The sequence below is a fragment of the Balaenoptera physalus genome, assembly GCF_965194825.1.
Source record: "Balaenoptera physalus genome assembly, chromosome: 3".
In the NCBI taxonomy this organism is placed as follows: domain Eukaryota; kingdom Metazoa; phylum Chordata; class Mammalia; order Artiodactyla; family Balaenopteridae; genus Balaenoptera; species Balaenoptera physalus.
The window spans coordinates 62,522,710-62,546,110 of record NC_138890.1 but is presented as its reverse complement, the minus strand read 5'-3'; the positions used below and the strand labels follow the sequence as shown (position 1 = coordinate 62,546,110).

Here is a 23,401-nt window from a genome sequence, read left to right as displayed (position 1 = left end):
ATAGGCTGAGTGTTTGTGTCCCCCGCAAAAGTTTATACGTTGAAGCCCTAACCCCAAATTTGGGCGGTATTTGGAGGTAGGTTAAACGAGGTCAGAAGGGTGGGGCCCTAATCCAGCAGGGCTGGTGCCCTTATAAGAAGAGAAATGGATAACAGAGTTCTCTCTCTCTCTCTCTCTACCGTGCAAGGACACAAGGAGAAGGTGGCCTTCTGCAAGCTAGTAAGAAAACCCTCACCAGAAACTCAATCAGCTGGAACCTTGATCTTGTACTTCTAACACTGTGAGAAAATTAATTTCTGTTGTGTAAGCCATCCACTCTGTGGTATTTTGTTACAGCAGCCCAAGCTAAGACAAATTGGTCCTCCTACCTGGAGAATCACCTGGAGAATTTTTAAAATACTGATGCCTGGGTCTCACCCCCAAAGATTCAACTTAATAGGAATGGGGTGTAGCATGGACAGTGAGATATTGCTAAAGTTCCCCAGGTGCTTCTAATGTATAGCCAAGTTTGAGAACCACTGCCCTACAGCCTTTAGCTACTGTCTTCACTCAAAGGCCTTTACTGACTTGCTCACAAGCTCATTCACCATTTAATTACTGAGCATCTGTGTGCCAGCCTTTACGATTCAGTGGTAGGTAAGCAAGAGAAATCAGACCCCTGATCTTACAGAGTTTATCATCTACTGGAACAAGAGCATCATCCCCAAATCCACTGGGACTCAAAGAGGCACACTCTACTCTCCCATCCAACAGATAAATAATAAAGAACATTTCTGAGTACATTCTCAGCAAAAGGAGAGCTAAGTTTCCTTTTAAAAGGTCATGAGACACATGAGTATTTATACTGTATCCTGGAAGACAGAAATAGTTCCTGCTCAGGTGTGTGTGCATGTGTTTTTCCTAAAAGCCAGGGAAGGCTAGCTTGAACAGGCCAGATTTGTGCTCAGACTGTCAACCCTGGTCAAGCTCCCTAGGACTTTGCCACAGCTGCCGAAGCCTGCCCTCGGATCAAAAACCATGATAGTTGTCAGAGACCTTCTCGACACCAGCTCTGCTACCCCTCCCTCCCCGACCCTGTGGGAGGGGTAGATGTGCTGAGAGTGACTTAACAAAAAGAAATTTAGAAAAAAAAAAAATCAGAGCAGAAGAGTTTGGCTTGAGACTGCATCGCTCAGGGACCCCCAGCATCCATTTCACCCCAAAACAACCCCCGTGTCCTGGGCCTTTGCTCTCAGCTGCCCCCCTGACTCTCAGGGAGAGTGTCTGGGCCAGCCAGACCCCAGGTGTTCCCATCCACACGGGCTTGCCCAGGAAGACAAGGGCTGCAGATGCATTTGATTTCTTGACTCAGGGCACTACAAAAGTCTTTTTTTTTTTTTTTTTTTCTTTTGAGTGATTTAAATCCTGGAGGCTGATTGTCTCCCAAAACAGCTCTGAGCCTCATCTCTAGCTCTCCTCACCTCCATGGGCTAAAGCCAAAAACTCTGCCCCACTGCCCATTCTTGGGCCTTGTCCCACCACTAGGGTAACCAGCCATCCAGGTTTGCCCCGGACCGAAGAGTATCCCAGGACACAGGACTTTCAGTGCAAAAACTGGGGCAGTTAGCCACCCTTCCTCATTCCTGCCCACACACAGATGCCACCAAGAGCCTCCACTAACAGTGGTCCTGCTCCCAAGCTTAAAAGCCTGCTCTCAAAGGGAAGCTCTTCCTACCTGCTGGCTTAAACCTCTCCCTCACGATAGCCAAATTCTAGAAAACATCTCCTCTCTCCTTCCTCTGCCCTCTCTCTTCCACTACCCTATGTCCCCAGCAATACAGCAGTAAATTACCATCCTGTCCTTGGTATTTTCTGAACCACTGATTCATTCCAGGGAAGGAAAAAGATAAGATCACCCGTTCTGGAGACTTTGAGACCATAAGTGAACATAGCCAGGCTACAAATCTGACCACCTGAGCTCCATCCCCACTAGACAGCCACGTCCCCACAGAGCAGCCATAAACTAGGAAACTCAATTAACCTGTGAGCTTGCTCAGCCTAGCCAAACAGATTCCAGGACCAGATTAGTCTCTCCCTGATAGTTAAGTGGAGAACCATTAACCATTCTTGCTGAATACATACCAGGAATGGAAAGTCGTGTTCCAAACCCCCAAATGACCTCCATGACACCCGCCCCGACCAGCACCAGCTATAAACCCTAGAGTGAGGGCCATAGGTTGACCAACCATCCTGGTTTGCTGAAACTTTGCCAGTTTTAGCACTCAAAGTCCTGTGTCCCAGGAGAGCCCTCACTCCTGGGCAAACTGGGGTGTTGGTTCACCCCAGAGACCAGAAACCTGTATCCAGTTACACTAAGAAACCCTGGTGGAGAGGAGTAATCCAATGCTGTCCAGCACACACCCTACTCGGGCGTGGCAAGCCCCCAAGGGTCAGGTGTGACTAGAGGCCGAAATGGACAGCAGCCCTTTAGGTCCACAGAGGAGGAATTTCTGAGAGTCCAATCCGCTCCCAGATTGCATCCCCGCCAAGCCAAGATGCGATCACGCCAGGAACACACACCTCCTCCGCCTCCTTGCCCTCTTCTTCCCCACAAAGACAGCCGCACAGTTTGGTGCTTAATTTTTCAAGCTCATGACAACCATCCAAAGAAATGAAATAATAAATACTTTCTGAACACATTCCTTAGGTTATACTTTCAGTTTTTAGAACCTCCCTGGATAGAGCTACCCACACAGCTTTCAACTTCCCTACTGTTCACAAAACCCACTTAGCAGACAAAAATGATCAGGCTTTCCACCTCTCCACACACCCTCCCCCCATCCTGTTTGGGTCCACTTCTGCCCGAAAGCATTCCCAAGGTGACTCCCAAAATGAGCGGGGCTGGTGGTTTCTCTAATTGCCCCTTCCCTCCCTCTCTTTGATCTTATGCTGCGATCCACTTGCTTCATACAGGAAGGCGTGAAGAAAAGCAAAGGGATTCAGAATGCTGAGGAGGGTTTAGAGGCTGGAGGATGTATCACTGCTCAAATGCTGAGTCTCAGGGATAAACGGGGGCCTGGTCCAGTAGGGCTCTGGGGGCTGCACACAAGGCGAGTCAACACAAATCCCCAGAGGCTGCAAAAGAAAAGAGAGGGAAAAACGTCCAGGAGGTGGTCTTTGCTTCCCTCTCCCACAACAAGGGCTAAAAGAGGATTTCCTCTTCTCTTATCTTGCCTGCAACTCGACTCCCTCAAGCGGCAGCAGTAACAAGATTAGGAACAAGAGGCCAAGCTCGGGTCCTCAGCTTGGAAGCAAGACTGTCCTGGTGGAATCACTAGGGCCGTGCTGCTTGGCCCCTGGAAGGAGGTTGAGACCTGAGAAGGAGCATTTGGCTGGAATCGCTACAGGAAGAGAAGACGACCCTGGGTTAAAAGCTTTCAGCTTGCCTCTCGCCGTCTCAGCATTTTGGTTCTGGGAAAACAGGCCCTGGAATGACCCTCAGCAGAGAGTTTACAGGTTCCCCTCCAGCTTGCAAATGGCTTCCCTCCATTTTTCACATGCAGGCGCTGTTTTGTTTTTTTTCCTCTCCCTCGGATAACATGAAAACACAGCAGAGGATATCCCGTCACAGAGTTTGTTTCCTTTAACAAAAACAAAAGGAAATGCCCTGCCTCAGAATGCACCTACTCCTGGAATTTCAGAGAGGCAGGGCCATGCACAGAGGGAGGGTACCAGCCAGAGGGCCAGGTGGCAAGGCTGCCCAGGGCCTCTGCCGGCACCACACAGCAGGGGGTCTGCCTCTGCCAGCACCAGGCATGAGGCCTGGCACAGAAATAGTGCTAAATAAAAATCTACTGAGAGAAAGAAGAAAGGGAGAGGGAGAGAGAGAGAGAGAGAGAGGGGTGTACAGATAGATGAACAGGAGAGCTAGCAAAACAGTACTGTGATTAAATGTGTCACTTAGAATACCTTTTTAATTTTTTTATTGAAGTATAGTGTCACTTAGAATATTGACTTCTCCACTTACCAGCCATGTGACTAAAGGCAAATTACTTAACCTCTCTGTACCTCTGACTCCTCAACAGTAAAATGAAAATAATAGTACTGCCTTAAAGGCTTGTTGTTGGGCTTAAATGAGATAATACATTTATAGCAGCTAACCCAGTGTTTGGTGCATAGGAATTCCTCAGTTAAACTGGGTTTTTTTTATTATTAATTATTATGAGCTGAAGTCAAGATTGTGATCATTCATTGAACAAGAAACTCGAGTTGACCACATCAACAGGGCACAGTGAGCTGAGGAGAGCTGGATTCAAACCCCAACTCCACCACTTACTACCTGTGTGACCGTGGGTACTACCCACTTAACCCCTTGGAGCATCAGTTCCTTCAACTGTAAGAGAAGAATCATAGTAGAACCTTCCAGTGGTGGTTACGATAATTAAATGAAATAATGCATGTGAAATAATCAACACATGCTTGGCTTACAATGAGTATCAATAAGTATGGCTTACGATGAGTATCAATAAGTAACAGTTATGACTTGTTACCTCCACCGTAGAAGGGCAGCTCAGACTCTCCAAGGTACATGTGGCTGGGAAGAGATTTAGGGCATCATCTCCCAGTCACTTAACCAAGCCCCAAGTCTCTGACCCTTGTTTCCCCAGGTGCCTCCACGCTCACCGCCTCAGTGCACCAAATCCTCAACACACACTGTCCTCACAGACAGCTTGTGAGCAACTCTCAGCATCACAGCAGTAAGAAGCAACCACATTTTGATCTAAACTTTCTCTTCTCAACTTTTTTTGTTTTGTTTTCCCCCAAGGTCACCCCTGACCAAACCATAGTTTAAAGTGAGGGAGAAAAAGGAAAATAGTTCATATATCTGACTGATTCCAAACAATGCAGTTTCCTGAAGGTTCCACATTGTGCTTCTCAGGGGAGCCCCTGCACATGCAGCCCCCTCCCCACTCCCACATACAAATGAACGCAACAGGCCCCTCCAGGGGCTCATACGCCAGTAGGGACACAGACAGGTGGAAGAGGAGGCAGGCCTGACCTCCCAGACCTTCCTTTAAGACCCAGCACACACAACACTTCCTCAGTGAGGCCTGCCCTGACCATCCTCATCAAGGGGGTGATGACCATTGCCTGCTTCCTGGGTACCTCCACCCTGGCCCCTACCACACTGGAGGGCACACATTTGCCTGGCCACCTGTCTCCACCTTCAGACCATGTGCTCCTTGATGAAAAAGCTTCTGTGTTCACAGTGCTCTCTGTGCACATACTGTCTGTTGGCACAGGGTGGCACTCCTCTAAGTGCTTTACCTACAGTAATTCATTTAACCCTCACGCCAACCCTATGAGGTTAAGTATGATTATCATGCCCATAATACAGACAAGAATACTGAGGCACAGAGAGGTTAAGTACCTTCTTGGGGTCACACAGCTAGAAAATGGTGGAGTCAAGGTTTGAAGGCAGACAGTCTAACTCATGACCACCCAACAGAATGCGTACTATTATGATTCCTGTTTTACAGAAGAGAAAACTGATCCTTGAGGCGGGATGTCAGGGGGGGTATCAGAGAAGCTCTAGTAGGAAGGAAGCAGAACAAACCAGAGGCTGGCAGAGTAAGAGTCTTCTCTGATCAGAGGTCACTGAGTCCCATGCCCTCACCTTACAGTCAGGAGACTGACCCCCTGCAGTGGGAAAAGGCAAGAATAAGAGTACTGTGTGAATGAACGTCAAAGCTGAGGCCTGGAGCCAGGTCTCCATTCAGACTTGATTCCTGCCTCATCTTTAGTTCTGCATGCCCTCTGAAGCTGCACGTCTTCATGCTGGCTCCCTCCCCCCCCACCCCTACAAAGTAGTTTCTAAAAGGAATGGTGACGCCATTTTCTCCAGAGTCCTCCAATTACGCTATCTGTTGCTACCTGCCTTAAGGTAACTGGTGCTGTAGAGACCACCACTGGGTTAGACCAAAGTTGCAAAGATAAATACCCAGCCAGGCAAAAAGGATCCAGAATGGAACATCTTCTAACTATCTAAGCTTGTAAACACTTTGTACTTTACAGGAAAAAATAAGGTTATTAAATAAACACATGTAGAAAAGGGAGAAAAAAGCTGGTTCCAATTATACAATTCTACAATCTCCCCTAAACAGTGTTTTAAGTTTGTTTGTTTTTGTTTCATTTTGTTTTAGTGACCTAAAACAACAAACAAATTTATTTTCTTACATCTGGAAGTCGGAAGTCCCAAATGGGTTTCACCAGGCTAAAATCAAGGTGTCAGCAGAGGTGAGTTCCTTCTGGAGGTTCTGAGGGAGAATATATTGTTTCCTTGCCCTTCAGGCTTCTAGAGGCACCCACATTCCTTGGCTCATGGCCTCCCTATCTTCAAGGCCAGAAACATCAAACTGAATCCTTGTCAGGTCACATCGCTCTAGTTCTCTCATTCCGCCTCCCTCTACGATTTAAATACCCCTAGCTATTACACTGAGCCCACCTGGATAATCCAAGCTAATCTCCCATCACATGTTCAGCTGATTAGCAACATTAATTCCACCTGCAACATTAATTCCTCTGACATTCAACCTAACATATTCACAAAATTCCAGGGGTTAGGACACGAACATTTTTGGGGGCTACTATTCTGCCTACCACACTGTATGATTAATGAGTTACTGATATACCCTAATGCAAGATTTTTAAAAATTATTTACCCCTGCATATTTTTAGGTTGACATCTAGCATTTTTCATTAGAGTTGAAAGGATGTAATTTCTGGCATTTTGTAAATCTCAATATTTATATCAGTCTCAAAAGTACCTAAATGAATTTAAATGTCGTGGTGATTTGAAATCACTTTCACCCATTAAAAATTTTTTTTTCCATACATGCCTTATACATATTTTATACTAAATTACTTTGCACTTACTGTTACTGCCCAAAAGTCATTCAGCTGTTTAAATTCCGCTGCTAGACCTAGTATGTAACCGTGACCTCGCCCACTCTGGATGGGAAAGACCAGAAATAATGGAATGGCTATGCATTTTACTGTGTATAAAATAAACCTCAATTTTAAAAGGGCAGGGGAGGATTATACCAGATCTCTGTAGAAACTATGCCACCCAAAAGTCTGTCTAGGGGCCAGAGACAAAAGCAGTCTGTACCTTGGGGCAGGCTCTGCAGGCCCAAATGCAGGGTGCCTCAGACCCTCAGTCTGCCTGTACCCTGACACCGCCAGCAGAGTACCCTTCACCACACCAAGCTAATTTCCACTCATCCTGCAGTCCTCAGCTCAAATCTTATCTCCTGAAAGAGCCCTTCCTGGATTCCCTCCTTCATCCAAATTGTTCCTTTCCTTCAAAGGACTTATCACAATTTGTGCATAAACATTACCTGTGTGCTTATTAGATGAGTGTCCGTCTTCACCCCTAGACCACAAATTCCATGAAAGCAGACAATGGAATGACCTCTGCTCACTGGTACAAACACAGTGCCCAATAAAGTGTCTGGCATGTAAGAGGCACTCAAACATCTGGACCAAATGGAATCAATACACGATTATCAATTCGGCCTCCCAAATACCTCAATCCTAGAAAAGGGGATGGTGTTCTGGATAAGGGAAATAGGTATTTTGGTCACCAGAGAGGTACCGGCCTATTCACCTAAATAAGGTGAAATTTTGCTTTAAAAAAAAAAAAGGAAGAAAAAACCTCCAAATCCCATACAATTTCCATTACTTTAATTAAATAGTAAAATCCTTAATGACAAGAAATAGTGTATCCTGCGTCTGTGTTTGGCCCGGTGATTCATAGCGTTCCAGCATGGGCCACACCCTCAACCATCTTCCCTTCTGAAGCATGACGGTGATGTCTCACGTCTCCACGGTAAAGATCCACACCTTTGGGTGAAGCAGTGTCTTCGCTGGCTCCTCTTTCAAGGCTCCAGATGGCTTAGGATGAGGGCGGGGCGGCGAAAGGAGGAAAAGGCACAGACAACATGTCTCAGAGCAACATGCCCCTACTGACACTCAAGCCTGGTGCTTGGCACCTCCACAGGCTCAGAGGCATTTCACTGACGAACAGTGAGACAAGAAAAACTTTTAACAGTCTCACAAGCCAATACTCAAAATCCCTGAGATGAGATAACGACTGGGGAGAAGAGGGGTCACCCAGGCTTCTAATTCTTCCTTCCCCAAGACTTTAAACCAGCATGAGTTAAAGACTTTCTGCTCTGGAGCCCAAGCTCATTCAGAGGGATTTTGGCCTAGTGGTGAAGAATGTGGGTCCCATGGTCAGGCAGGCAGGAGTCTGAGGGTCGTTCACCCTGGCCATGTGACCCAGGGCAAGTCACTTACTCTCTCTGGAGCTTCAGTTTCCTCTCCAGTTACCAACTGAGTTGTTGTGAGGGTTAAATGAAATGATGATGTAAAACAGTGGGCCCTGAATATACGATACACTGAGCTATTAGCTGGAGCTGAGTTTACCTGGACGTTCTCTTCAGTCACCTCAATCTCAGCCGTATAGATGTAGTCAATCAGCTTGCTCAGGGTCTGCCCATCCACATCCTTGATTTCTATCTTCTTGGCTTTACTCTCAGACATGTCACCTACAGTTCAAAACAAAAACAAAATGGACATGAACTTGGTGCCTAGGGTGTGCTTAACTTTCACATGGCCTCCTGCCCTGTCTTGGCAACATAAAGCACTGTCTGTGCTCCCGGAGGCAGCAGAAGGGCTCAGGCACAGAGGAAGATAGACCAGCTGACATCAAGGTCACAACAACTCTGGGTCTGTGATCATCCACAAACCCAATTTCAAGCATTCCCCACTCTATCTGTTGCCCATTTCCACTCTGAAGGCAAATCTATATGTGATAAAGCATTCAACCAAGTTACTGCAAACTTGTACACAGGGGCCAGGGAAAGTGAACGAGATATGCACCTGTCCTCAAGAAGGAGCACCTGTTCTAGTAGGGCAGATAAATAAAAATATATGAGATGATAAGAGCTTAATAGAGGTATATGCAAAGTACCAGTAGAACAACAATTTCTTAAAAAAACAATTATTGAGTGCTAACTATGGCCAAGCACTGTGCTAAGCACTTTAAACTGTTGCCTATTTTAATCAACAACCTATGAGTGTTATTAATATCATCCCCATATTACAGATGAAGAAACTGAGGCACAGGAGTGTAGGTAATTCATTTTGCCTACAGTCACACATCTAGGAAGGGGCCAGGCTGGGATTGAAAGCAGGGAGTCTGACTCTAGAGCCCCACACTTGTAATCACTATGGTATATTGAATCCCAAGAATGCAGACGATAGAGCAACAAACCCTGTCTGGGGAAGCCAGGAAGGCATCCTAATAGGAGGTCACATTTGAGCTGGGTATTCCACATGCAGCAGAGGTGAGGAAGGACGAGCTGGATGCAGGAATCATCAGTGCAAAGATAGAAAAGTGCCAAAAGGATAAATGTGGGGAACAGTGAGAGGGCAGCATGGCTGGTACGTGGGGTGACAGTGAGAGGAAGGAGGCTGGAGAGGCAGATAGGGGCCAGGACTTGCAGAGCCCAGTAAACCATGCAAATGAGTTTGGACTTTATCCTAAGAGTAGCACCACTGAAAGGTTTTAAACGAGGGAATGACATCAACAGATGGGTGTCTCTGAATGAAATTCTGGATGCACTGGTAGAAGCTGGGTCAGAGGCAGGGAGAACAGATGGGAGGCCCTGACAATCATCCAAAAAAGAGAAGACAGAGGCCTGCGAACTAGGGCAGCAGTGGCACCACATGGGCAGCCCCGAGGCCCCTGACTTCAGCCCGCCCTCTCTATACAGCACACAGCTCTGTCTAGAGCCAGGCTCCTTCAACAAGGGCTGCTGATTCCAGAAGGAAAAGACAGGCAAGACATGTGTCTTTGTAGACTGAAATGAAGGGCAACATGACTACAAGAAACAGGGATTCAGAAGTCCTTATGTGAGTGTGAAAACTGAGCCTGGGCGGTTTTCTCTCTGTGGAATCTGTGCACTGGAGCCAAGAAAATAAAGTACAGTACAGCATGTGGGCTGCAGACGCCCACCTCCAAGCTGCATGGACTGCACATGATTCCTCCACCAATCCCCAGTTCCCACCCTGACACAGTTCTAGATATGAATGACTCTGAGTAGGGAGGAAAGGTGGAGGCGGGGGACCTATTCCAGACGTTGCCGGCTCCCACTGCTGCCAGATCAGGTAGCCCAGAGACCCCCAGTTGGTTCTCTCTTCTGACTGTAGTAGAAGCCAGTGAAAAGGCTTCTCACAAACAGCCCTGAGACAGGACGAAGAGGCAAAGAGGAAACAGGAAAAGACGGTGGGTTTCTGCTCTACCTATAAAACAGGCTCTCACAATCTCTTTCTTGAATTTACTCCAAGACAAACAAGAACATACACGCAAGGAAATCAGAAGTTAAATTCATCTCTCCAAACAGCTACTAAGAAGTTCACAAATAAAGGTCCAGTTGGTAATTATATTGCAAAAGATCATCAAAGATAGCCAATTCTTAGTTTAAGAACTTGGACCTTAGAGGGACTTCCCTGGTGGTGCAGTGGTTAAGAGTCCGCCTGCCATCGCAGGGTACGCGGGTTCGAGCCCTGATCCGGGAAGATCCCCCAGGCCGCGGGGCAACTAAGCCCATGCACCTCAGCTACTGAGCCTGCGCTCTAGAGCCCGTGCTCCTCTACAAGAGAAGTCACTGCAATGAAAAGCCTGTGCATGGCAACCAACAGTAGCCCCCGCTCGCCGCAACTAGAGAAAGCCCACGCACAGCAACAAAGACCCAACACCCAAAAAATAAATAAATATATAAATAAATTTAATTTTAAAAAAAACTTGGACCTTAGAAAAAAGACTGAAAAAAAAGAGCAACCAGCAACCTGACTGCAAGAACCAAGAGACTCAGAAGCCCTTAGTGAGTGTGAAATCAGAGCCTGGCCTGATTGCTTTCTCTCTATGGAATTAGAGCTTGGGAGTCAGCTTAGGGTTTTGTAACTTGGGGGTAAACAAATGGAAACTCCTGAAATTGCATGAAAACATTTGTATATGTGGGCAAAAGTTTGATTTTCTGAGGGGGATGAACAAATCATTTTCATCAGTCTCAAATGTCCAAAAAACATTAAGACACAGTTTTCTAGCTGGTGGGATTTTGGGAGATTTTTTTTCTTGCTTCTTTATGTGAATCAAAGGTTTCTAATTTCTACATTAAGTACTTAAAACTCCAACAAGCAAGGAAAAAAAAAAAAAACCTAGGGCCTCAAAGACATGTGTTTTCTGAGAAATTTACCTTATAGGAAATTGGAGACCTATATAAATCATAAGGACTCATAAAATGCAATTTAATATCTCTATGAACCAGTCGAAATCACTGCACCAAACTAAGACATCAGTTTAAACAAACCCTGAAAGTGGCAGTAATAATAGTTGCTACTACATGCAGGCCCTCAGGGTTTACACACATTATTTCATTTAGTCCTTGCAACGACCCCAGGAGGTACTAGATATTACTTCCATTTTACAAATTATAGAACTGGCATATCAAGAGGCACTTGCACACAGCTAGTAAGAGGCAGGGCCGGGATCTGAACCGTGGCCTAACTCTAGACCTCATGTCATTTCTAATAAATCCCTCTATAGTTTAAACCTGACCCTAACTAATAGCTTTGGTAAAAGTATTCCCAAACAAAGCCTATGTCCAAATTCTGAGCAAACTTATACTTATTACTCAGTAAGCAAGAACGAAGAGAGATGGGATCTTGTCCTCAACACCTAACAAAGTGCATGACATATAACAAGCACTGAAAAAATATTTGTTGGTACAGGGAAAGAAAGAAAGAAGAGAGGCTTTCTTTTGACATCTCATAAGTCCACAGACTCTGATAATTCTAAAGAGGGAGAAATCATCAAAGGCTTGGTCATTCTTACTCCTTCACTCACCTCTGTTACATTGACAAATATTTCTAGAGAACAGAACATAAGGCCAATAAGTCCTTCTCTATTCAAGGTCAACCCAAGAGACCTGTTCTGCTGGTTTTTCTCAAGAGGCCCAGCCCAGCCACTTCAGACTCTGAACTTTCAGAAAAGAGGAAATGCAGATGGCCAACAGGCACATGAAAAGATGTTCAACATCACTAATCATCAGTGAAACGCAAATCGAAACCACAATGCGGTATCACCTCACACCTGTCGGGATGGCTATCATCAAAAAGAACACAAATAACAAATGCTGGCGAGAATGTGGAGAAAAGGGAACCCTCCTACCACTGTTGGTGGGAAGGTAAATTGGTGCAGCCACTGTGGAAAACAGTAGGGAGATTTCTCAAAAAACTAAAAATAGAACTACCATATGACCCAGGAATTCCATTCCTTGGTAGACAACAAAGGAAAAAAAAAAAAAAAAAACCCAAAACACTAATTTGAAAAGATACATGCATCCCAATGTTCACAGCAACATTATTTACAATTGCCAAGATATGGAAGCAACCAAAGCGTCAATCAACAGATGAGTGGATAAAGAAGATGTGGTTTATATACACAATGGAATACTACTCAGCCATTAAAAAGAATGAAATTTTGCCATTTGCAGCAACATGGATGGACTTGGAGGGTATTATACTAAGTGAAATAAGTCAGACAAAGACAAATTCTGTTTGACATCACTTATATGTGAAATCTAAAAAATACAACAAATTAGTGAATACAACAAAAAAGAAGCAGACTCACAGATATAGCGAACAAACTAGTGGTTACTACTGGGGAGAAGGAAGTGGGGAGGGGCAATATAGGGTAGGAGATGAAGAGGTACAAACTATTAGGTATAAAATAAGCTACAAGGATATATTGTACAACACAGGGAATACAGTCAATATTTTATTTATTTATTTTGTATTTATTTATTTATTTTGGCTGCATTGGGTCTTCTTTTTTTTTAACATCTTTATTGGAGTATAATTGCTTTACAATGGTGTGTTAGTTTCTGCTTTATAACAAAGTGAATCAGTTATACATATACATATGTTCCCATATCTCTTCCCTCTTGCATCTCCCTCCCTCCTACACCCTCCTTATCCCACCCCTCTAGGTGGTCACAAAGCACAGAGCTGATCTCCCTGTGCTATGCGGCTGCTTCCCACTAGCTATCTATTTTATGTTTGGTAGTGTATATATGTCCATGCCACTCTCTCACTTGGTCACAGCTTACCCTTCCCCTTCCCCATATCCTCAAGTCCATTCTCTAGTAGGTCTGTGTCTTTATTCCCGTCTTGCCACTAGGTTCTTCATGACCTTTTTTATTTTTCCTTAGATTCCATATATATGTGTTAGCATACTGTATTTGTTTTTCTCTTTCTGACTTACTTCACTCTGTATGACAGACTCTAACTCCATCCACCTCACTACAAATAACTCAATTTCGTTTCTTTTTATGGCTGAGGAATATTCCATTGTATATATGTGCCACATCTTCTTTATCCATTCATCCGATGATGGACACTTAGGTTGCTTCCATGTCCTGGCTATTGTAAATAGAGCTACAATGAACATTTTGGTACATGACTCTTTTTAAATTATGGTTTTCTCAGGGTATATGCCCAGTAGTGGGATTGCTGGGTCATATGGTAGTTCTACTTTTAGTTTTTTAAGGAACCTCCATACTGTTCTCCATAGTGGCTGTATCAATTTACATTCCCACCAACAGTGCAAGAGTGTTCCCTTTTCTCCACACCCTCTCCAGCATTTATTGTTTCTAGATTTTCTGATGATGGCCATTCTGACTGGTGTGAGATGATATCTCATTGTAGTTTGGATTTGCATTTCTCTAATGATTAATGATGTTGAGCATTCTTTCATGTGTTTGTTGGCAATCTGTATATCTTCTTTGGAGAAATGTCTATTTAGGTCTTCTGCCCATTTTTGGATTGGTTGTTTGTTTTTTTGTTATTGAGCTGCATGAGCTGCTTGTAAATTTTGGAGATTAATCTTTTGTCAGTTGCTTCATTTGCAAACATTTTCTCCCATTCTGAGGGTTGTCTTTTGGTCTTGTTTATGGTTTCCTTTGCTGTGCAAAAGCTTTTAAGTTTCATTAGGTCCCATTTGTTTATTTTTGTTTTTACTTCCATTTCTCTAGGAGCTGGGTCAAAAAGGATCTTGCTGTGATTTATGTCATAGAGTGTTCTGCCTATGTTTTCCTCTAAGAGTTTGATAGTGTCTGGCCTTACATTTAGGTCTTTAATCCATTTTGAGTTTATTTTTGTGTATGGTGTTAGGGAGTGTTCTAATTTCATACTTTTACATGTAGCTGTCCAGTTTTCCCAGCACCACTTATTGAAGAGGCTGTCTTTTCTCCACTGCATATGCTTGCCTCCTTTATCAAAGATAAGGTGACCATATGTGTGTGGGTTTATCTCTGGGCTTTGTATCCTGTTCCATTGATCTATATTTCTGTTTTTGTGCCAGTACCATACTGTCTTGATTACTGTAGCTTTGTAATATAGTCTGAAGTCTGGGAGCCTGATTCCTCCAGATCCATTTTTCTTTCTCAAGATTGCTTTGGCTATTCGGGGTCTTTTGTGTTTCCATACAAATTGTGAAATTTTTTGTTCTAGTTCTGTGAAAAATGCCAGTGGTAGTTTGATAGGGATTGCATTGAATCTGTAGATTGCTTTGGGTAGTAGAGTCATTTTCACAATGTTGATTCTTCCAATTCAAGAACATGATATATCTCTCCATTTATTTGTATCATCTTTAATTTCTTTCATCAGTGTCTTATAATTTTCTGCATCCAGGTCTTTTGTCTCCTTAGGTAGGTTTATTCCTAGATATTTTATTCTTTTTGTTGCAGTGGTAAATGGGAGTGTTTTCTTAATTTCACTTTCAGAGTTTTCATCATTAGTGTATAGGAATGCAAGAGATTTCCCTGCATTAATTTTGTATCCTGCTACTTTACCAAATTCATTGATTAGCTCTAGTAGTTTTCTGGTAGCATCTTTAGGATTCTCTATGTATAGTACCATGTCATCTGCAAACAGTGACAGCTTTACTTCTTCTTTTCCGATTTGGATTCCTTTTATTTCTTTTTCTTCTCTGATTGCTGTGGCTAAAACTTCCAAAACTATGTTGAATAATAGTGGTGAGAGTGGGCAACCTTGTCTTGTTCCTGATCTTAGTGGAAATGGTTTCAGTTTTTCACCATTGAGGACAATGTTGGCTGTGGGTTTGTCATATATGGCCTTTATTATGTTGAGGAAAGTTCCCTCTATGCCTACTTTCTGCAGGGCTTTTATCATAAATGGGTGTTGAATTTTGTCGAAAGCTTTCTCTGCATCTATTGAGATGATCATATGGTTTTTCTCCTTCAATTTGTTAATATCGTGTATCACGTTGATTGATTTGCGTATATTGAAGAATCCTTGCATTCCTGGGATAAACCCCACTTGATCATGGTGTATGATCCTTGTTGTTGCGCATGGGCTTTCTCTAGTTGCAACGAGCAGGGGCTACTTTCGGTGCAGTGTGTGGGCTTCTCATTGCAGTGGCTTCTCTTGTTGCGGAGCACGGGCTCTAGCACGCGGGCTTCAGTAGTTGTAGCATGCAGGCTCTAGAGCACAGACTCAGTGGTTGTGGCACACGGGCTTAGTTGCTCTGCAGCATGTGGGATCTTCCCGGACCAGGGCTCGAACCCATGTGCCCTGCACTGGCAGGTCTATGCTTAACCACTGTGCCACCAGAAAGCCCAGTCAATATTTTATAATAACCATAAATGGAGTATAACCTTTAAAAATTGTGAATCACTATATTGTACACTTGTAACTTATATAATATTGTACAGCAACTATACTTGAATTAAAGAAAGAAAAAAAAGAAGATGTCTGTTTGTTGCACATCTTTTGTCCTCTGTTAACACCATATCCTGTTCTTCCAGATAGATCATGATCTACTCAAGGGCAGATATTTGTTCATTCATTCACTCAACAAACATGTATCAAACAGTCCCCATGGGCAAGGCCCAGAGGACACAGTGGTGAACAAATCATGTTCCCTGCCCTCATGGAGCTCAGTCTAGTAGAAAGAGGGATAAGTAAACCAACAATTACAAAGTATGTTAAATGCTAGAAAAGGAGGTTCAGCTTAAAAGGTTCTTAAGCAGGGAAGCCTATACCCTGAATTGTATGCAAAATGATGAGCACGCAGGAGCACACATTTACTATTTTTTGTGGAAAGAATCCATTGTTTTCATCAGACTGATTCATAATGGTTAAGAACCACTGATCTAACATGAGATCTGGAGGAGTCATGGTTGTTCAGAAGAGCAGTGAGTATGAGGGAAGACTATTCCAGGCAGATAGAACAGTGTATGTAAAGGTCCGGAGGTAAGAAAGAACATGACCTATTCTGGAACCATAAGAAGTTGAGTCTGGCAGAAGCACAACATGAAAAGGGAGGAAGGGGGAGAGGAGGCTGGAGATACAAGCAGGGTCTGGACCACTTGAGGGCCTTGTGGGCCATGCTGAGAAGTTTAGACTTCATCCTAAGGGCAATGGGGAGCCCTTGACAGACTTTAAGCAAGTAGGGGATACATTAGATTTTTTATTTTGGAAAGATCACTAAAGCTACAGCATAGAAAATGGGTTGGGGGTGAGGGAACAAAATAGGAGGCAGGTTGACCAATTAGAAGGCTGCTGCAGTAAATCAGGTGAAAGATGATGGCAGCCTGGACTAAGGGTCTGTATCTTGAACTTCTTTAAATCCTCAGGCTCTACTTTAAGACCTTGCACCTAGAAGTCTCCAAGAACAATAAAGAGCCCAGGAAAGCAAGTCATGGTTCTCAACTAGCAAGCACACCACATACACAACAGAGCTCTTTTTAGGTGGAAGATTGCCCAAGGGGGAACAGGAGGGAGGAGGTGCATCTTGAGCAGCCAGGAGGGAAAACCTTTCACCATCACAGAAGACTTAGGAAGGCTATAAAATCACTGGCTCATCCTCCAGATCACTGGTATAAACCCAACCCTATTATTCAGCCAAAGAAGCCCCAAGAGTGAGAAAGGAATGGTAGAGTGGCTGTGAAGTCTTTCTGAAGAACCAGACATAGACCACCAACCACCCCTACGAAGTTGTATGGCAAAGGGAAGAAAAAGTGCATTCAGGAAGCCTTGTGTTATGGAACTCCTCCTCACTCCTCAGCTGAATCCTTACTGTTTTAATTTAGTTTCATGATCTGGGTAAAAAGAAAACAGAAGGTCCTTATCCTTTGCACAGTGATCCTGCATGGGTGTTAAGATGGTTATTAAACTCTCTTACCACTAACCTTCATCTGTCTAAGTCCTAATATCTGGGTTGCCAACTCATTTGGCTAAAGCTGAGACCAATGTCACATGTTAACATCACATGAGAAAAAGAAATACCCTGTCACCTCCCTGAATCCCAGCTAAACCTCCTGCAGGTGAGCAGCCTATGCCATTTAACTGCAAAAGGCTGACCTCTGTCTCCTGTAAAGTAAGGACATTCCCGGCCCTGCCTTTAAGCCAAGGCTATGTGAGAGTCAAAGGAGATAATGAGAGTCTGAGAACTGTGGCAGCAGGATTCAGCAGAGCTGCAATGATGGATATCACCCCAGCACCCAACCTCCCTGGAATGTTGTCCTTCCTCCACTTGGAAAGGTCTTTCTGCTCAGCTAGAGGCACATGGAGCACCAAGTCAGGAAGGAAATGCCTTCCTGATATGAAACAGAGATGTTTCATATCAACCCTAACCACCATCAGGGCAGCTGGTATCAGAGCCACCCCACACATCCACATGAGCTCTGTGAACTATGATGTGCTCTACACACAATAAGAGTAAACTTTATTAATTACCTATTCTATATTGGGTGGCTTATTTCCCTTACCTGTATCTGTTCCCTGGTTATTGTTATTATTGTTTTATTGTTATTATTCCAGTCTCATAAACAGGAAAACAGGATCACAGAGGTTAAGTGAATTCCCTACAAACCTATCAGGTGCTGGAGTCAGGTCACGATGGCTCCAAAGCCCTTTCCAATACACCACACCATCTCCCAATGCAAGGTGGCATTACCACCCCTGTGTTTAATCCTTAGCAAAGAGGCCACTGCATCAATAACTCCAAACCTCCTCTATGAACATTCATAAAACATTTCTTACCAGTGATCCTCTCCAATGATCTAAATTTCAAGGCTGAGCTACTCCAAGTCCAGACAAGTCTACCGCAGATCACCTTGGTCAAATCAGTTGCACCTTAATGGGTGCTGGTGGGTGTCTGAATAGTGGTCTCTTTTCCTAGACACTACAAAGGCCTATATTGAACTACATCCAAATCAATTCTTGAAAAAATTCACCATTTCCTTAGAAGCAAAACCCTCAGAAACCAGACCCTATCTACTCTGACTAATTTTCAAGGCCCTCTTTATACAAAGAAAGGATTCTACTCCCTAGGGCTCCCTCCTTCCCTGCCCCACTGCCTTGGATTAAGTCTTGCTAAACTGCATGTTATGCAAAGATCTTCAAAGACATCAATACATCATACAAACACTCAGAACACAAACATGGGCCAGGGCCTGGCAGAGTCAGGCATAAAGAAAGGGTGAAACAATGGTTCTATGGGATGAGTGCATGCCTGGAGGTAAGAGAGCCAGGCTCTCATTTTTCTGCTTGCGGCTAGTTGGTGCTCACATTCCAAGCCCCTTGCCTCTTACCTCCAGCACATTCCTGACTCTCCTCCCTATTTCTGTTCACCATATATTCGAAGACACCAGTTGAATATCAGCCTACATCTAATAAAAACTGGACAGTAACTTTTCTTTATAAAAACAAAGCCGGGGCTTCCCTGGTGGTCCAGTGGGTAAGACTCTGTGCTCCCAATGCAGGGGGCCCGGGTTCAATCCCTAGTCAGGGAACTAGATGCCGCATGCATGCCACAACTAAGAGTTCACATGCCGCAACTAAGAGTCTGCATGCTGCAACTAAGAAGTCCCCATGCCACAACTAAAAGTCCGCATGCCACAACTAAAAGATCCATATGCCGCAATGAAGACCCAGCGGAGCCTAAATAAATAGAAAAATAAAAACAAATAAAAAATAAAAAAACAAAGCCAATTTAATCAGCCTCTGCATGTAGCACAACAGAACCAGAAGATGGGACAGCTCACTCCCAGGGCTTCTTTTGGGATGGAGTTCAAATGTCTTTTAGCCATGGTGATGAGCCTAAGACACTTAGCCCACATATTCTTTAGAACTTGGTTCTTTTAACACCATAAAATGGGTGTTTTCAAAGTTTTGGATGACATGAAGGGATCCATATGGAGTACAAATACTATAGTACACAGAACCCATAGTAAAGGGCACGATAAAAAGAGGGAAAAGAAACTGACTGGGCTATTTTGGGGAAATTATCTTCCCCTGGGATGGAGGTGCTAGATGGGGAGGATGGGGTCAAGGGGAATCTTAAGTATTCCATACTCGCAGGGAACAGAAGGACAAGACCAGCCCTTCTGGCCTCTCCAATCACACTATGCTGAAGGAGTGGAGAGCAACTCAGGTGACTGCCCATCCCAGATCTTCTCACAGGTTGGCTGCCTTTGGACACTCTCCTGTGGGCACTCAGACCTCAGTTTCACATTTATTACAAGTTATTCTGGGAAGGATATGGTCAAGGAGTGGAGCTGGTATTTGGACCCATCACAGGACATTTGGGCAATATGAACTCAGAGGACAAGGAAATAAAAACACTTTAAGCCTCAGTAAAAGATCTTAATCACACCACTCAAGTCAGAAGAAAGTCACATGTATTTCCTTTTCTTTGGGGCCTTAAACATGCTGATAGAAATGGACTCAACGAGAGTCAGCTGGGCCTTTTCATTACTAATTTTATGCATTTTGAAGCTGAACCTGATAATTAGAACAAAATTTTGCAATGTTACTTTTTTTTTTTGTACCTGTTTACCAAGGTTTAAGCAAAACCAAGGGGCCTCAGAAAATACACGAATCTGATATACTGCCGATGGAAGCATAAGCTGGTACAACTGTTCTAAGTGTTGTGGAATTGAGGCACGTGTCTCACAAGAATTCAAAATGTGCACACACTTTAACCAAGTATTTCTTATTCTAGGGATCTAAGGAAATAATCAGGAATGTAAGCAAAGACTAAGTTGCAAGGATGCCCATTTTAGCATTATTTATAATAGCAAAATATTAGAAAGAACTATAATTTCCAGCCAGTAAGGAAATGGATTTTCAATTCAGATACATATGATGGAATCTTATGAGGCCATTAAAATAATGATGTAGATGTGATTTCATTGCCATGAAAATATATTGACAATATAGCGCTAAGTTCAATTAAGCAAATTTTCATTGAGCACCTACTGTATGTAAGATCACGCTAAGCAGCAGGGACATAGCAGTGAATTTAAAAGGTACAGTTTTTACCCTCATAAAGTTTATGACTGACCAGGCGAATCAGACAGTGAGGAAGTAATGAGATAAGTAGTAATATTAAAGAGAAGCATAAGCTATCACAAGAGTAAATGTATTACATGTATTTTTTTTGCTTGCCCACATTTTCTAATTTTTATTCTGCAATGAACATATGTGAATAGTGTTTGGATGAGTAGATGTATAGGTAGGCGGGTGGGTGGGTGGATGGATGGGCAGACAGAGATGATGGATGAATGGATGGATGGATGGAAGGAAGGATGGAAGAATGAATGGTAACCAGATTCAATGGAAAGCTTGGGCTGGGCAACACATTAGACTGCTTTCTTCTCTTGATTCCCTCTTCCCTTCAATTACTAGAATCCAAGACCTGATCCAGAAGCACCTTTTCTCTCCCTTTTTAAAATCACCTTGTTTTGCTTAGGCACTTCCACTACCCCCAGAGGCAAGTTCATTAGCAAAAAGTGGAGCCAACAGTACAATTTATTGTAATTCCAAATAGACTCCTCTCTCAACTCTGGACTTTCCAAACCACACAAACAGAGAAGAATGACTGGCAGAGCTATTTACTGAAGTTGCAGCTAAATAACTATTGTAGACAAGATAAATTATTTTAAAAGAAAGAGAGATGGATGAAGGACAAGGACAAAAAAAGAAATAAAACCTTACTGCTAGAGTTTGAGGCTACTCCAAAGAGAATGTGGCTCAAAATTTCCAGGTAGTGCAATTAGCTGGTTTTCCAGGCTGCACTGTGGAATTCCTGGTCCAAGGCTCAAAGTGAGGTAAGTGTGGCTTGGTCCACTTAGCAAAAGCACTGCTCCAAGTTGAGGCCAGGTCCTTCACATGATGAGCCAAGGGGGACATACATGTGAGGAACTCTCCAAACGCAAGTGCTAAGTACTTCCCGTCCCACCAAGAACCACTCCTGCCCAGCACAGGCTGTGTACTATATTAGGAAAAGGGCAAGAGCCTATTCAGCAACGATGTGCCTGCACTCACCCATCCTTAGCAACCCCACATTCATTCATTCAACCTTCACTTATTCACTCTCCTAAACATCAGGCCCTGGGGTGGGCGCTAAGGATTCAACAGTGACAAGACATAAGACATAATCCACAAGCACCAAAGCTCACAATCAAGGGTGGGAGACATTTTGTTCATTAAAACAATATTTTAGTCCTATTATGTACCAGGTACTCAGGGTACAGAAACAAACAAATCTAACAAGATCCCTGTCTTCATGGAACTGATACTCCAGTAAGGAGACACAGGTAAAAAATGTACAAACAACCAACCAATGTGATTTTCAGACAGTGATAAATGTTATGAAAAAAATAGAGTCAAGTTATGGAATAGGAAGAGACCTAGTGGGGAACTATGGCTCGGGTGGTCAGAGAGGAGGCAACATTTGATATGTAAACTACAGGGTGAGAAGCAGCAGGTACGTGAGACGCCAGAGCGTGACCACCGCAAACACCAGGAAACAGATGAGAGTGCAGAGTGATAGTGACCACAATCAGAGGAAGCACAGGGTACAGATGAGTGTGTGGAAGAGACACCTGACATCATCCAGCTGGCTTTCAGTCAGCAGTGATGGATACAGCACTGCCTGCACCTGGCTCAGGGGAGGTGCTGCGAGATATTGCAGACAAGAAGCTCAGCCCATGGGTTTCAGGGAATTCAGTCTCAGAAATAATACACGTGCAATAGTTGGACAAGGCTATTTGGCATGTCCAGGAAACAGGGACTCCCTGGAAAGTTGGCAAAGGTACTGAAACTGAATGCAGATGGTGAATATACCTCTGTCTTACTCTCCCCACCCCAAGCCCCACCATCACTTCTGCCAACTCTACCGCATTCCTATAAAGGCTAGAGGAGACTCAAGGTCCCTGCCTGGAAAGAACAGCTAAGGAATAATAAGATGTGGGCCAGCTAGGCCAGCCAGCCCTGGGCCAGGCATCCAGAAGCCAAGTTCCACTCATTCACCGTGTGACCTCAGGCAAGTCCCTTCCTTTCTCTCAGCCTCAGGGCCCCCCATCTGCAAAATGACAGCTCAGAAGCCTGGGGATGAAGCCAAGAGTCTACATTTCTAACAGGCTCCCTGACGTGATTATGATGCATGACAAAGTCTGAGAATTCATGGACTATATGATTCTACATTTTTTCCTCAGAGTTAACTGCAATAGGGACTGCATGCTTGACTGGCCTGGCTGAGGGCCTGTCATGGTGCTTTGCATCTCCATGGTGCAAAGCAAAGAATCTGGCACACAGGAGCTCCTCAGGGTGGGCGTCACAGCCTTCTTTCCTCCCCCCTCTCATGCCACCACCCTCAATATTCTCCCAGTGGGGCTGCAGCCCCACAACCATGGGTTATTGTTTGCCCCTCACCATACCTGTGAACATCGCACAGAAGTAGGGGCTGCAGGCTGCCAGGACCACACGGTGGGCTTCTATCTCAACATCTTCTGCCACAATCACCACGTCACACAATAGCTGTTTGCTGCAAGACACCAGTGGGAGAAAGGATGGGTCACAGCACCAACTCCCACCCCCAGCCACACAAGGGTATTTTTTCTCCCCCACCCTCCACATTCCATAATATCACCACCCACAGCTGTCATACAGACCTACCATATCTTAAGTTAGGCAGGGAGATGGACTCATTAACTTTCCCAAGTCCCTAATAAACCCCACATTCATGCTTTCCTAAGGCACTCAACTCTGTAGAGATCTAACTACTATGTAGCTGCAAATTCAGGGCTCCTTCATTTGTCTTCACATCTCTGCTCCACAACTCTACCAGCTATGACTAAGACAGGGGGATAGCAGCTCAAGGAGCAGTGGGAAAAGCTTTGGGCTGTTAGTTGAGTAACTGAATGAATGCCAAGGAGCATGAGCACGGCACTGAGGTGTGCCACCAGCTAGAACAGGTACTAAC

At 44.1% G+C, this 23,401-nt stretch overlaps 1 protein-coding gene across 5 annotated transcripts in view; it reads right to left on the bottom strand.

The window, feature by feature from the left end:
- Positions 1-23,401, bottom strand: part of KLHL3 (kelch like family member 3) — a 123,433-nt gene that overhangs the window by 70,670 nt on the left and 29,362 nt on the right. For all 5 annotated transcript variants that reach the window (XM_082454605.1, XM_082454604.1, XM_082454606.1 and 2 more), the window contains 2 exons: positions 22,857-22,963; positions 8,470-8,591 (listed from right to left, as the gene is read on the bottom strand). In XM_082454605.1, coding sequence (XP_082310731.1) covers positions 8,470-8,591; positions 22,857-22,963 — 229 coding nt within the window. The remainder of the gene's footprint in view (positions 1-8,469; positions 8,592-22,856; positions 22,964-23,401) is intronic.